We start from the raw sequence: 16,150 nt of genomic DNA on the forward strand, positions 1-16,150 counted from the left end.
CCCCTGGCATCTCAGATGATCAAGCAGGGGGGATGCCACGTTCGCTCGCTGAGTCATTGGGGCAAATGGATTCCACTTCCAAGAGTCATTTCTGTCAGTTATAATAAGAAGCTAATACATAATGTGACACACTTTGAAATGCAAAACTATTCACAAGGTTCTCTGCAAGGCTGTGCAGGGGCAATTAGAATTTCGCTGCTGGGCCCCTTGATGAGTTCGACTATCTCTGAAGTGTAATGTATGCATAATGTGAGGGAGAACTTAAATTTCACCACGGAGCAACACTATGGCAGCAAACGAGGGAGGAAGAGAAAAAGAAAATCCCAAAACTGGCAGAAGCGCCGGTAAACAAATGCAGAGAGGAGTTGGCATTTTGGACGCAAAAGGGCGCCGTGAGTAGAGGAAACCTGTCTGCCAGGTACTGCCTCCGAAATGTACTGAAAATGCTCCGAGAGCCAAATAAGCAAGACAAATAAACGCCTGGGGGACGGAGCCGAGAATCCAAATGGTATTTCTTGCTTCCAAACAGAATTCTGTAATATCATTACTTCATCGTATGCTAATCTCCAAACTGAATAAGAATACTGTGTCTTCAGCAGAACCGCCCGTATCTTCTGGCTCATTCTGGCACTTGACACGGCTCATATTTACATATTATCTGAGCTCATGTGACCTGAGTAAGCACACAGGCTGCGTCAGGCCCTCAGGGCAAATTAGAGATACCGAGCTACGGAGAGATAAACTCCCTGCATGTGACCGCACACTTCCTGGCACTGATGTCATCAAGAGGAACCTGTCAGGCCAATTTCTATCAAAGTTAACGTACATACCCACATGCTCCAAAAAAAAAGAAATATAGAGGGAACAAAGTGATGAATATTGTGCTTGTGCTGAAACAATAGAAGTTGTCTTTTCATAAAGAATTAAAATCCTGAATATGTTGGTCTGGAGCCAAATTCAGAGACGGTTTACAAACAGCTTAATCAATCTGTCAACTTTAATTTGGTCGGACAGAAATAATTCCAGAAGGATGAAAACACATCCAGAAATTTACACAGACAAGAAAAGATGCCGCTCATGTGGTGATCGTCAAATAGGAAACCAATCCAAATCAACACAATCATCCTCCAGTCTCAATGACACGCAGAGCAGTCTAGTCTGTGTTGTGTTTTTCTGTCTGCCTCAATGAACAGAAAAACATGTCTGAAAAAATATGCACGTATCCGTTTCATTTCAACTCCCAAATCAAATCCACGTGGTAAAAGCAGGCAGTGTGAAGTCAGGCAGCCTGACAAGGGCTGGCAGAGAAAAGTGAGGGAGAGAAAAAAGAAAAAGGGCCCTACCGTTTTCTGTGTTCTCGTGTTCGGTGTCAGTGAGAGTTAGGTTGGAGTTGGCCCTGCTGGAGAGGCACGAGCTGCGGCCCGACTTGGTGTTGCTGCGTCCCCATAACCTGACGGCGTGCTCCGGCGACATGATGCCGTCCGTCTCCGTGTCGGCGTCCGAGCCCACGCTGACCGAGTAGTCGCGGTGCGGCATCCCCAGGTCGGTCCGGTACGTGGCTACGTGGGACGGCAGGGCCTCTCCGAAGCCAAGGTCTCGGAGGGAGAAGTCGGCCCCTACAGCGAGCCAATAAACACAAAAAGCTCTGGTAATTAAACCTGCCGCTAACTGCATCACTTAACATAATGAACTGTATTCATAGCAGAATGAAACCACAGCAATATCCCGGCCTTGAGACGTGGAGCAATCATTTCAAAGTTTCACAAAGCAAAAAGCTGTGAAGTTATGTGAAGATGCAGGTGCAGGTAGTATTTTTAAGTCCCTATGTGTGAGAATGTTAAGTGATTGTGTGTCATATTTGAAAATTGAGATATCTGCCACTTTAATTTTCTCTCTATCAAAGTAATAAGAACAATCTCCACGAGGCAGGAGACACAAACCTTCATGATTTAAGAATCTCAGAAGATTCAGTTCAATTTAAATAAGAAGAGCTTTGCTCTTTCTGAGTTTATCCCCCATAAAAGGTCACTGATGCATATAATTGAATATTAATATGAACTTTATATATATATCTCAACCTAAGTCCCCCATTGTTTCTCATGCCGTCATAATCAAGAAGTATATTTTTTTGTACAATTGCAGACAAATACTTCCGTGAAGGTTCAATAATTTATCTAAATGAGCAGGTGGAGATCTACATGAGTCCCCTGCACTTTTTAACACTGGCATGGAAAGTTGTGTTAATAGTTTAACTATGCAGAGTGACCTCTACAGGGGCTGAATGTGAATTACCCAGAGACGCCTTAATGAAAATGCACTGATGCATACATTGAGACGCGGAGCAACGTGCCCTTAAAATAATAATTGGCCTTTTCATGCCACTGTGCACAGCTAATATACTTATCGATGGACAGAACCGGTATCAATGACAATCACTTCCATTTAAGATACTAGCGCAGTGTATCAACTATTTGGCACAGACCTTGCCGGCTGAACTCGTCCACTTCGTGATGGACCATCTCTTTGACGCGGCTCCCGTAGGCCATCCTTGAGTCGTGGTCAAAGGCCTTGAGTGTTTCGCTGGAGCTGTAGGATTTGGGGTTGGGTTTTCCATCCTCGCTGTCGGCGGAGGAGCTGGTGTAGCGGCGCTCTGTGTCCTGCCGGGCGGTGAGCGAGCGGTAGGGTCTACGTTCCTTCACTTCCATGGCTTCCTCCGCGCTGTTTTCAACATCAAACGAGGGTTTACGACGGCGTTTTTAGTCTGAGGGATTCTGCAGAAGAGAAACACAGGAGAAACATTTTGCTGTAAGAAAAGAGGCTTTGACAAAAGTGTTGATTTTTAAATGGAATCTCGTAATGCATTGTTGTTTTTCCATTACACGATGTGAACAACATCTAAGGCAAACATTTAATCACTTGCAACCATGAGCAACTATTACTCAGAGAGGCATCATACTAGTTCACGTTACACACAACACAGATATACACACACACACACACACACACACACACACACACACACGGCAATCAGGGAAATAGATCAAATGCAAGTGCATGTACAAGTAGTGCACGCAGGCCGCAGCACACAGACACATGAGGAACCACCAGGATTAGATTTAATACAACATGGCACAACAAATCTTGCTCCTATTAAAGTTTACGGTACAAGTCCCCCACAAATATTCCATTTTATGTGGCACACATAGAACTACTGGGCCTGTAGCATCGGTAAAAGTGGCAGGTGTCCTTCCATGAAATGTGTTGTTTATATGTTAGAAATCATCACCGGCGGAAAAACCAGAGGAGCCGAACAAATCCAGGGCTAAACTGAACCAGCAGAGATGATTATAATCCAAAACATAAAACTACAAATGTCAAATAGCACACGGAGAACAAGATCAATATAGAGGGGGGGATTTCAGCACTTAGCACTGAGCTGCTTTGGATTTTCTTGTATTGAAGGACACAACATTGAATAATCTGAAAAGAAGACACGTGATTAAACACAATCAAGTATAATTGTTCTTGGTTTTGCTCGCTCTGTATTTATGTATATACACACACACACGTACAAATATTCTCATTTAAAACAAACGTCCCATCAAGAGACTTTATCATCTCAGTGCAACATAACAAAAATGTGATAAATGACTAGTATATATTATTGTAGTTGACCGACGATGCTGAGGAAACAGCTCATTCCGAGCGACCACATGGTTTAAAGAATATTGAGTCGGATTAACAAATGTCAATACGGATGTAAACTTGATTAAAGGCTCGGCCACTGTTTACTCCGAAGCTCATTTACTGACCATCGGGGATTAATGAGCCAGATATCGCAGCAATACTGTATATTTCCCTGCTGCGTCCAAATGCAATGACACGATGACGTATCCACGATTACATGTCATGAGAAGCGTATTATTCATCTTGCTCCTACACCACTTGCTCACCACCACTTGAAGAGTCAACAAACAAAGAGAACACAGCTCGTTTAAAAATAGGTGAATATCTTTTTTTTTCCTGGAGTTTCTAACTGACAATATGGCCGTGTTGTTCATTCAGGGATTTCTCCTCAAGATAAGCTCTTTATGAATTCTGTGCCGGACAAAGCAGTAAACAATAATCCCCAGTGAACTATATTTGCCCCTGCTTCCCAAAAAAAAACTTTGTATTTAAGACGCCATTGTTGGGTTTGTGGGTTTCTTTTTGTACGTATTGACAGCTGAAAAGATCCCAATGATTAATGACTTGGGGGCTCAATGGGCCTCAATAGCAGGACCTCCGCCACATGGGGGGGTGGGGGGATGGGGGTGTTCGGTGGGGGTGTTCCCACTCTGCAGCCGCGAGAGCACTTCAGCTGCTCTCAAGATTTCAGATGCAGCTTGTAGGGGTTTGCTAATTTTTTTTTACCTTTTGCTCAAGATCCTTGACGCTATGCAAATGTGAGCGAGCAGAGAGCAAGCAGCTTTCTAAAGTTGGAAGAATGTTCTGTAAAGTGCATTGTTTTTGTTTCCAAAGAGCCGGGCTCAGGGCTCCGGCCATCTCCGTTCCACCGAGGCTGCCGCTCCTCCTCATTATTAATCGGCTGGTATGCAATGAGACGTACCTTTGAGGCCCTGGGAAACCGAGAGAAGTGTTTCAATGAAGCAACAGGCCCAGAAACAAAGACGGATGATATGCGATGCAAATGCAGGAACCTGGAAACGTGTCCACCTCATGTGCGGCTGTAAGAGCTTTCACACGAAAATATTGTGTAAAAACCGAACAGCGTTGTTCGTCGTAAATCGGCAACATCTGGCATTATTATTGCAATTCAGCGCCAGACAGCAAAGCTGTTGTTTTTGTTCATCTGTCTATGTCTAAATCCTGAGAGAAAGAGCCAAAACAGAGAAAATGCCAGCATTGTATTAACTGTACTGGTACGTGAGGATAATAAACAGAAGGTTTTATTTAACCGAGGTGTCTCTGCGTGCCTTCGTAAGTAATAATAAGAGGGTTATTTTTAAAGTGTTATTCTCATCTCATGCTAACACATAAGGGGGCAGGAAAAAGTAGCTTGAAACACGGAAAGAAAAAGGTTAATGAGGGCACGTTCACAAAGGCTCAGTTGGAAAAAGTTATTTACAAAGACCAGTGAAAAATGACTTCCCTGAACCGAAATCTCTGAAATGAAGATAACAATCAAATGCTGTTATTTCAAAGACAATGTTCCTCTAAAGCCTGAGCTGCAAAAGCTTCAGCGCTGCCGAAAAGGAGCCCACCGCCCTATCTATGCAATGATCCAAAATCAATTGAAGTCTCTCTGGATAGACAAAAGAAATGATGGATGGTCTGTTTCCCCCGTTAAAACAACTGCAGACTCTACATTTCTGAATTGCATTGTCTACAACTGGCCAGGGTAGAGTCAGGTTTGTCTGTGCGTGTAAAGCAAATGTATGGCAGCTGTGAGCAGACCAATAATGTGCTTCTGCAGAGCGAGTGTTGCCGGCAGCGATGAACAATGAATTGTGTCGATTGGAAGTCATCACATACAGTGATGTTGCGTAAGATCGGTGTGTGTTGGAATGCGTGTGTGTGAAGGTTGCGGCTGCAGACTCGAGTATTGATTCTACTAATAATGTGATCAACAAAAAGAATTCGGCAGCTTTAGAAACACAGAATACTGATACCAGCAAAAATTATAATTATCTGCAATTAAACAGCACAACGAGCAATTTGATTAATTAAGTGTTTTAGTATGTGCCGGTTGTTTCCTATCAGTTGCATGGATGTGGGACAGCAGGGTCGGTGTGTGTGTCTCTTCCTGTTCTCCCTGCAGGCGCACAGGACGTGCCAACTGATTTTGGCTGGAGCGCGGCAGCGGGGCCTCCCCGGCCAACACGAATATCCGTGATTGACTGAGTGACAGAGTTTCACCACTGGTGGGCCGGCATAAAAACGTTGGAGGGGCTGATTTTTAAGAAATAAGTTGCTGCGAACAGTTTCTATTACGTCATCTGGGAGTCTGGCTTGTTACTGTTGGCTGCTCTGATGCCCTCGGCTCCGGCGTCAGGTGCTGCTCAGGTCTGCCCGTCTATTAAGAACCTGCAGGCCTGTCATGGGAGCGTGCACAGCTACAGCGGAAACAGGTGTTCTGCCGAGTTAACACCAGCTGACAGCGGCAGAGGAGACTTAGGTGCAACCGAGAGTTTTTCGATTGTCCACGGTTTGTCGACGAAGCAGAAATATACGATTATGGTATTATTTTGCACGTGCAATTTGGCAAAGCATCTCACTGGCAGACATGTTGACAGGAGAAAAGTAAGTGAATGTGATAAATAACATAATTATGAGTTAAATAAGAGCAATGAAAACTATTTACATCGACTAAGCTAACTTACCAATGTTCACACTAGTTAGATAACGTCACCACAACATGCAAGCTGCTAAAAATCAGGCGGCATATCAACACCATCGCTTATATATACAATCTATTTATTCTCAATCTATGGTGGTAATGGGATTCATGACATGTACATGACTGAAAGCAATTATTTATATTGCTAGAGAATGCACTCTGTAGAGTTTAGATTATAAAATTGTAAATAAGTTCATGCGAATTTGAGTCACTCACAGAAAAGCTTCATCAAAAATGATTTAATTGGCGGTTCAGGGAAGCTAATAAACATTACACATGCTGTAGCATGAAAGGAGTCGAGTTGTTACAGACAGCTTTTCATCACTAGCCTCTGCATTTCCTTTGACCGGTCTTGACAGATCATTTTTCATCCTTTGTGTATGATTTCTCTGCTTGTGATCAAAGATTAAGACCAATTTAATACAGAGTAAACCCGACAGAAGGCAGAGTTTAAACTCTCTTGTGGTAAAACATTTTTTAAAGTGGTGCCAGTGGCAAAAAAACGAAAGAAACCATTTTCAACCAAGGCTTTTATTTCCTAGGTTTAACTGGCATTACACTTAATTAAGTCTTAAGTCATCTGTATCACTGTAGATCTTTGCAAACCTCCAATTCAGTGGTGCTGTTTAACTGCTGTTAAACAGACACTCAAAGCATTTACAAGAACAAGAAGGTGCAATAAGGAGTATTTTCAGTATCAATCAATACTAAATTCAGTTTTTAGATGTATTATTTGTACTTGCTGCAGATATGACGATCATGCGATGATCAAAACTGAGGACTATGTCGAGATTTGAGTTTAGTTCTTTTCTGAATTGGTTGTAATTTATTTGGCACATCTTGACTCCTAGAAATCGAGGATTGCCAAACGCTAAAATGCAAAGAGGCTGCTGACTTTATAGCCGCAGACGATACAATTGCAGCTTCTACAAACTCTGTCAAACGAACCCATAAAACAAACCACCCACAGTGTGAGCGGCGGGTTGCAGAGCCCCACTCGCCGGGGTTTCTGCCCGGGCAGCCTGTTGTGACCGTTGCCCCAGTGTCAGGAGTTAGTTAAATATGGGATCTAAATAGGTGGGAGGAGTTTGGGCTACAATATAAATGCAAATGGCTCCGTACTATCCATCAAACAATTAGCAGTGTGCTGAGAATTGCTATTCAGTGCTGCCGCATATAAATCTAACCTTCTCTCGGAAGCAAAGCCCTGTTTTCCATGATAATTAGCCGTTTGCTGCTTTTTATACATGTCGAATGAATTTTTAAACATGCAGAACCCGCGACTAAATGTGAACTAACAACAAAAAGCAGTGTTACACAGAGGGTGACGTGGGAAACACATGCCCGTTGTTCAGCAAATCCCTGGGAGTATAATCTAAAATGATTACTTGTCTGTGAAATCACTTAATTACGATTGATCACTAACATCGAGACGTAATGCATTGCTGATTAGTGATGACATTTTTTAGACAGATGATTGCTGATATTCTGCGCGCGAGCTTTATACTTTTCCTTTGCGTGATTGCGGCTTTGCAGTTCACGGGGAAACAAAGCAACATTTCATCAAAACGTCGACTGTTAATTAGCGTGTGACACTGTATTAAAATAACTTGTGTATATATATATTTATAGAGGTAGTGAAAGGGTTTGCTGACAGTTAGCTCACACACTGCACACAAACCCAAGCAGCCTTTAGAGCAGCATAGAGGGAATTTGGGCAGATATCAAGAACATTGTCTACAAGGTCCATTGAGAGGAAGGAAAACTCCATACAGGCACCACTTACTTCTTTTCTGCAGATCTTTCACATGCCGGGGCTCTTTAGAAAAGCCTCCTTGGTCGACAGAAAGGTGTGTTTTCAATGGAGACTTTGGTAGATGGGGGGGTGGGGGGTCGGGGGCTGAATTGCTTGCCAAACAAAACTGAATTGGGCAGTGCTAATGCAGGCTGAGCAGGGGGGGAGGGGGGGAGAACAGCGGTGGGGTATTTCAGCAGCCACCTCCTTGCGGGATCAAAAGCGAGCCCCGCACAGTGCACAGAGCAGAATGCGTAAAAGCCTGAGCATAAACAAAAGTAGCCTGGGACCGCGGCTGCAGCACGCTCCCTGCTACTAATCACTCTAAGCAATTCAAGGTTTAGTCCTGACAGAGGGAGCAGGCAATGGAATAATGCTTTTAAATCAGCCTGGTAAATAACAGAGAGGACAGGCAAGTCTCTTTATTCACATTCTGCACTGATGTCTGCCCCTGACCTTCGCTAAATACAGCAAAAACGTTAGCAGTGCTCACGTTGGGCCGAGATTTCCACTCATCCGATATCGATATTGCTGCTAAACGATAATACGTTACTATGTTCTGCTGGATTGCCGCTGCAGATCCAAAGTAGATCCAGAGTAAAAAATTCTAAAAGGGTTTAATGGAAAAGAACAACATGAGGTTCACGTTGGTTTCTTCTGAACGGTAGGTTGAAGTGTTTCTGTTTTCAATCCCGGCCAGCGAGTGCAGAGGTCGCCCTGGTAGCGACCTGTCTCTCATTAGGGTACAATTAATACTCATTATACTGCAGTATAAAAAAACGATAGATCGCCTGCAGTGAAAAACCAAACCTAATTCCCACTGAGTAATAATCAACTTACTGTGAATCTGTAACTGTCAGACCTACTGTTACGAGTATTTGAAGGTTTGCCGCTGCAGCCTCAGGAAGGTTCAGGACCAACATGCTGGAAAATAATTGATGCTGCGACACCAATGTTTTAAGTGCTGTTCAGATGCCTCCGGGGTCGCTTCACCGGATAAAACACGTTTTCTTCCTGCATGTAAATTACGTGAGTCCCGTATGCAAGGTTTTGAGAGATGTGCCCCCGGTGCATTGGAGGTGAATGGATTTTTTATTTATGCTGCTCATACAGGATTGAAAAATTACTTTAACGAGGGAACGTCTCAATTAATCTGAATAGTTGATGGACCGCGCTGTCAAGCTGGAACTACATTTGGACTTCAACTATATAAGGTATGGTCTCTTTGAAAGTTGTGGACATCAAGGGGCGTTCACGAAGAAGAAAGGTCAAAAAACAATTAGCACAGAGACGAGATTAGAAGACGCACATCACATTTGTCTCGGTCTTAAGCGCATGAAAACAAAACCACCTGTCGTGTGAGTTAGTGCGAGAAGAATAACATATTTATACAAGATTAATGTTGACCTCCGCTCCAACATGACAAATCAGCGGAACGTAAATTAACATTTATTTAACACTAATGTATGAATCATAACAACACAGAAAAAATATTGGAAATAAAAATATTGTCTCGGTTTGTTTAAGTAGATCTGCACTCTATTATTTTAAATATCAAAATATCTACAAATAATTATAAAACCTAACTAAATTTAACAAACAATATGACTTATTAACATCTAACTTCAGCTGCTTGGGGCCTGTCAATCAAAACAAAAACAAAAGACCTAATTTGATGACATCATGAACCGTGTGCTCTTTAGTTGACCTTATTTTCAGACATTTAATGTTATATTGCTTCTTTCTTTACTTCTTTACTACACGATACACCAATGGCTTTATCAAATACTCTTTGGCTTGGTCTCATTGTAAAAACCTGCTATGCATTAGCCTCACAATTATTAGTATTATATATGAATGCTAATTTAAGTCACATTAGTATTCATACATTGAGGCGGCCTCTGAGATTACTTCCCTCCACTCGACGTTGTATTTAAATAGTAAAATTAAACGTCTGCAGTTCCTTAGAAAATCCAGTGTTTACTAAATGAGTCACCGATGTTATCACACCTTAATGCCAGTAATGATCCTGCAGCTCCTGCTTGTGATCAGAGAGCAGGAATCATATGTGGCAGTGTAACACACTGATGAGAGTGTAAATTACACTGATTATGTAGAATATACCTATTTACTGATAAACAGGATTCTTTTCAAAAAGACAGGGACAGAAATAATCATGGTAAAACACATATGGTGTCATTCACTGTCTGCGCAGGATTACACAGAGACACAAGTAAAGACGGAAGAAGTAGAACAAATTAAAAACACCAAGAAGCCTCATCAAGTCAAACAGGTGCAATAAATCGACCTCAGTATATTTTAGTCGACTCGTGGCGTCGGACTTTTGTCTCGAGTGTGTCTCAAGTGACCACTTGTGTTTGCATTTCACTTCCCTGCCCACTCTGCAAAACACCATGTAAATCATTTCCATTTCTGTCGGCCAGCAATAACTGACTGGAGCTGCATGTTGAGTATTCACAGAACACAGCGTGTGGCCCCGTCATCCCTGAATCCATCCCTCCACAGTGCCGCCGGGATATTGGATATTAATATGTTCTCAAACCCTCGTAGGTGCAGTCCAAAGACTGTAAAGATGGACGACATGACGGCTCCCAGAAGTGAAGCCAAAAGATGTGGATCGCCCCCTGGTGGCTGGGTGCTGTCTGGATCAGAAACCCTGTCTCCTCTATGTCAACCCTTGACATTGTGTATAAAGATGGATGACATGACGGCTCCCAAAAGTGTCTCAACCCATGATGACTGGCTGCAATATAGGTTATAAACCCGACCCCTCCATGTTAGTGGATGGGACATTGACAAAACTACAAAGTCAAAGAACACGTCTAGTAAAATATTACCAAAGATTGTTTAACTTTAGATAAATCTAATCACATTCAAGAGTTTACATTTGTTGTCTGATGCTATAAGAACAGGGAGAATTATCATTTTGACAGCTGAGACTGACTCCTGATTGGTCAAGCATGTGTATGAGTGGGACCTCGATACCGCGGCTCCACAACAAAATCACTACTCTGCAGACTCTGGCTCTAAACTTCGTCAGAAACACAAGATGGCGGCCTCCATATCTGGGCTGTTTTGGCTTTAGTTTCCGTACAGTGGGATGTGAAGTCTTTATTTACAGTCCATGCTGCAGTCACTTCTGTATTTAGAGCATTACGCTTCTTATCTAATCAGCCAAAACACAATTATCTTCAAAATCTGAGTTCCGCGGATCCCACCGTCTCGCTGCCCAGTGGCAGTGGACTGGTGAAGAAAACAAGGTCATTAACACACCACTGAATTTCTCTTACGGAGCAGCACTGAGCAGCAGAACTCCCACCCCCCTCAAAGAGACTGAGATAGTACTGTCGTCCTGCAGGATACCACTTACAGTCCACTCACAATGGGGGTCCTGAGATTTCCTCACGATAACTTGTGCAGACCCAGAGAGAGGAAGTGCACTGCAAAGATCACAGACTGAGTTAGGTCCTCCAATCACCGATCACCACTAACCTCAGCGGGAGCTCGTACCTACAGAGAGAGAACCAAGTCACTTCCTTCACATTTCCTCTTTCTTATATAGTCTTTGCTTTTCTGGTAATTCTGTGTAAAATATTACATCATATGAAGCATCCTGGCTGTTGAGTTGCCCTGAAATAACCGGTGAGCTCTGACAGCTAGTCATGGTCACACCGTTGTGCACAGTAAATACACACACAGTGTATACAGGCACAATTAAATGAATACAGCATCACCGACCCACCTTTAGTCCAAGTAAACCAGATAGAAAAGAGGATATTTGGTTTCAAATGAGAGAGACAATCAATCAAATCAACTGTTGTAATTAAGTTTTCTCACAACAGCAAAAAAATAAAGACCTTAGCCGGGCTTTTCCAAATGAATCGGCTCACAAGGCAGACTTCAGAAGAACACGAGAACCATATGACAACCTCGTGCACAACAAGCTGCAAGCACGACTGTTTTGTTCGAGACAATAAAACCAGCGGCTGTTCGATATAAACAATAAAAAAAAAAAAAAACAGCACACGCAGCAAAGCTCGACGCAGGGTTCCTGCATGGTAATGATCTTACTCTAAGTGCCTGACTGAGTCATCTCTGCAAGCCCGGCTCCGACAACCACACACCTCCCACCTCTCCCGTCGCAGCAGCCTCTGGGTGGGGCTAATCACTCAGTAGCTTCATCAGCGACTGGATGATAACTCTGGCTGTTAAGATGCAACGTCTGGAGGGCGTGGCTGCTGCAGTGGCCGACTGTGCACACACACCACACACACAGGACTGAAAATAGAGCCGCACAAACATACATAACAGCCCGTGCTCTGTCGCGGAGCAGGAAGAATGAAATGTATTTTGCCATCCTTTCATACGGCACAGACAAGAATCCAGAGAGAATTTTTCCCGGGGCACTGAGAGCTGGTGTATGCTGATTTCCCCCTAACTGGTTATGACATGAAATGGCCAACGGGCAGCTTGGCAGTGCCGTGTTGACCTGAACAATCTCCTTCCTCTGCCTCCGAGGTACCAGAGGTTTGTACTCTCTGATCCCACTGGCTGAACATTAGACAGTGCTGATGTTCGCAAAAAAAGAAAAAACCCTCATGCACCAACTCTCGTGCAGTTTTCCTTTTTTTCCTTTCTTACAGCTGATCTACCACCAGCCTTTAATGCAGCTTGGTGAAAGCCTCGGTGTTATACGTTATTAAAATAAAACGCACAACAAAAAAAAACAAATCAAAATGGAAGAACCGTCTCATTTTTTCCCCCGTAGCTTGATTGTTGATGCATATGAGGGAAATGCCCTTTCATCTACCGGGGGCAGGGCACGGCATCCTCCCATATATAAATTTAATTCTCCAAGTAAATTAGGATTGATCACCACAGCTCTAGGCCACAATCAGCATCCGTGATCTAATCAGGGCCCGGCCCTAGACAGAAAAGGATACTCCCATAAATAAAAACCATATGAGAGCCAGCAAGTGCTCATAACACTGGGGGTGGGGGTGGGGGGGGGGGGGGGGATTTTATTACCCACTCCCCCTCTACAGGTGTGCTTTTAGCCACCTACCTTCAAAGACTGCCACTCTGCAATAAACATGTGCAGCCTCACTGTTGTTTGCCCGCACTGAGGGTTTTACATCATACTTGCGTCAGCGGATGTGAACATGCACACGCGGTGGAGCCGCTGCTCGTGTGCAGACCGAGGCCCATGGAAGCTGAGGACGATCCCAGGGAGACGGGATCCGTCAGGAGCTGCTCGCCCAGCGACACCCAGGGTAATAAATTACAGAGAATTAACACGTCATCCTGGGCATCCACACAGCAGCCGCACTCCACTCACACCACGCTGCTTAATGGATCTATTAACCAAATGGATACAGGGGGGGGGGAGCGGCTTTCAGGGCTGCAATTCTTGTTTGGTATTTGCTAACAACATATGGGCGGAGAGAAATGTGCTCGTCCATCTGGATTCAAACTAATGTAAAATTAGGTTTTGATACAGGACTCGGAAAATCCAACTCTATTTACCATAAGAATATTAGATTATGGAGGTTTTGGCTCCACTGACTTGCGCTGTTTTTAACATATCACCTGAGTAGTTGTGACGTTCCGTGCTTCAAACTGAAAAATCCGTGCCAACAGAAAGCACTATGAGATGTCAGCTTGCTCAGAACACCACAGCTCCCCCCCCCCCCCCCCCCCCCCCCAGTGTCACCTGTTTGGGGATTCCTCTGAGACGCGTCTCTGCAGCCATTAAGAGTATACTCCACTGTTGATGCCTGTCACTGATAGCAGGGCATATTTAGTAGAGGATTCAAAATGCCAGTCGTGCAGCCTGTATCTCCTCGGCATCTCTGGCAGCCTGCCAGCGCTGTGACATGCTGACGGCGAGGCGGCGCGCAGCGGGAAGTTTCCTGACCGGAGCTCGCTCATCACAAGAGGTAAACACAGATATGAGAGAGAGCCTCTCATTTCTCCAGGACCCCACTGTGTGTTGCTGTGTCACTGCGTCGCAGGAGATAGACACAGTATTAGAACTAGAATCGCATTCAATAGAGCGCAAAACTTCGCCAAGGCCCAACAGTCCCTTTAAAATCAGTCAAGCTGGACCAGATTTCACACACTCTTAAATATCAGTTCTCTAAATATGCAGATTTTATATATTCTCTGAGAAAATGGGGAAAACACAAAACACCCTATATCTATCTATACCTTTCTATATCTACAAATAATTCTAGATCCGTCATCTAATCTGGATGCAGCGTCCTTCCACCAATTTTGTAATCTGATAATCCATTCAGGTGTTTGTCTAATCAAAACATAACAGCCTTGGTGGAAGCAATTAGCTAATTCTTTAAAAAGTGAAAAGCAGTAGTGATCATATATCAGGTTAAAAAGCTTATTTCCTCTTTGCTGGTTTGGACGAATCCCCTCTGCCGTGAGGAGGGCAGCATTATTTATTCCCACTATACTCTTCATCTTTTCCCTTTTCCATGTTTTGCCTCTGAAGCAACCATAAAATTTTAATAAGCGAGAAAGAACAAAACCTGAAAAGCATAAAAATCGGATATCTGAATGATAAAAACTTTTCCTGAAAAATCATGCATAATATTTGTAGCTGCTGCAATGTATAATAAAGAAGGTTTTTCTTGGTGATATCCCTCGATGCACAAAGTGGAAGAGATCAATCACCTGCCAACCAAGGCTGCAGTCACACTCAGTGTCTTCTGCTAATTCGATTCCTGTTGATTCTCCCTGAATTAAAGACATTTAAAATACACTTTTTTTTATTGATTTATGTATGAATGTTTTTCTTTAAAGAGAAATTCTTCCCCCATGAAGCTTTGATTAAATATACTCACTGCTGCTCACTGCTTTTGAATTATTCTAAATCAACTTGTTCGTTCTTAAAACATCTCTCAGCTCTACACTGCACAGATATGCTGCACAAATATAAATTAGTTTATATGCATCTGCCAGGTTGAGACACTTGAAGACCCCGAGTCCATTTTGTAAACACACAAAAAGCACCAGAACCCTCGAAGCAAACAACAACAACAAGCTTGTAAATTGACACCTTGAATCCCGTCCACTGGGTTAATGAAACTTCATTAGCCTTAAATCAAGTACTCGATTGCTCCTGATTGAATTCACAGAAGATGCATAAAGGCCCGAGCCATTGAAAACATACCACATAGCGTCAGTGACCTTCTGGCTAACTATCGCCGACAACAGAGAAAATCCAGCACATACACAGCTCCATTAAACAGACAGTTAACATTACGTTTCCTTTTGCCGTCATTAAACAAACGGCAACATTAAAACCAATAGATTTGAATAACAGTAGTGTGAATGCTGATAAATGATCTGGTAGTAAAAAGGTTTTATTCTGCTACTAAGATGGAGAAAGTAGTAAAGAATTGTGAGTAAAGGAAGTGGGGTCCTTTCCTTATCATCAGTAAAAAGAAAAGGGTTGCAACGATCCCCTTAAATTAAAAATCATATTTTTGTTTTCTTTACTGATCGCTGTAATCTAATTGACAGAAATTTGTCATAGTTACAGACAACTTCAATCCCCACGTCTCTTAAAATGCTGCAAACTTCAGCCGAGCTTGGGAGGAAAAAGAAAAAGACCTCCACTCAGACCACATCCAATTTGTGAGGAGTTAAGTGGCAAGGAACTGCCATTAAAATTGTAAGTGTAATAACTGCAGGCTTAATGTAGCCAGGGAGACCGATTCAAAAAATGTGAGTACACATGACAGGAGCCTTTTCCAATTCTCATCAGAGCAGCGCTGCAATGTCATATTTAAAAAGTTCACAGAAAAGAAGTTAAAATCTGTCTGGTGTGATTCTAACCTCAAGTCAAGATACATGTAGAGAACAAAGCTAAATAAATAGACTCAGAATAAGAAACTAGAACCCTCTAAATAATA

At 43.0% G+C, this 16,150-nt stretch overlaps 1 protein-coding gene across 13 annotated transcripts in view; it reads right to left on the reverse strand.

Moving 5' to 3' along the window:
* The window catches only part of tenm4 (teneurin transmembrane protein 4), a 158,210-nt gene that overhangs the window by 119,274 nt on the left and 22,786 nt on the right, over positions 1–16,150 (reverse strand). For all 13 annotated transcript variants that reach the window (XM_034604130.1, XM_034604128.1, XM_034604133.1 and 10 more), the window contains exons 2-3: positions 2,483–2,771; positions 1,344–1,616 (exon numbers count right to left, since the gene is read on the reverse strand). In XM_034604130.1, the coding sequence (XP_034460021.1) occupies positions 1,344–1,616; positions 2,483–2,705 (496 nt within the window). In that variant the 5' untranslated portion in view covers positions 2,706–2,771. The remainder of the gene's footprint in view (positions 1–1,343; positions 1,617–2,482; positions 2,772–16,150) is intronic.

This window comes from Hippoglossus hippoglossus, chromosome 13, assembly GCF_009819705.1.
Source record: "Hippoglossus hippoglossus isolate fHipHip1 chromosome 13, fHipHip1.pri, whole genome shotgun sequence".
NCBI classification, from domain to species: domain Eukaryota; kingdom Metazoa; phylum Chordata; class Actinopteri; order Pleuronectiformes; family Pleuronectidae; genus Hippoglossus; species Hippoglossus hippoglossus.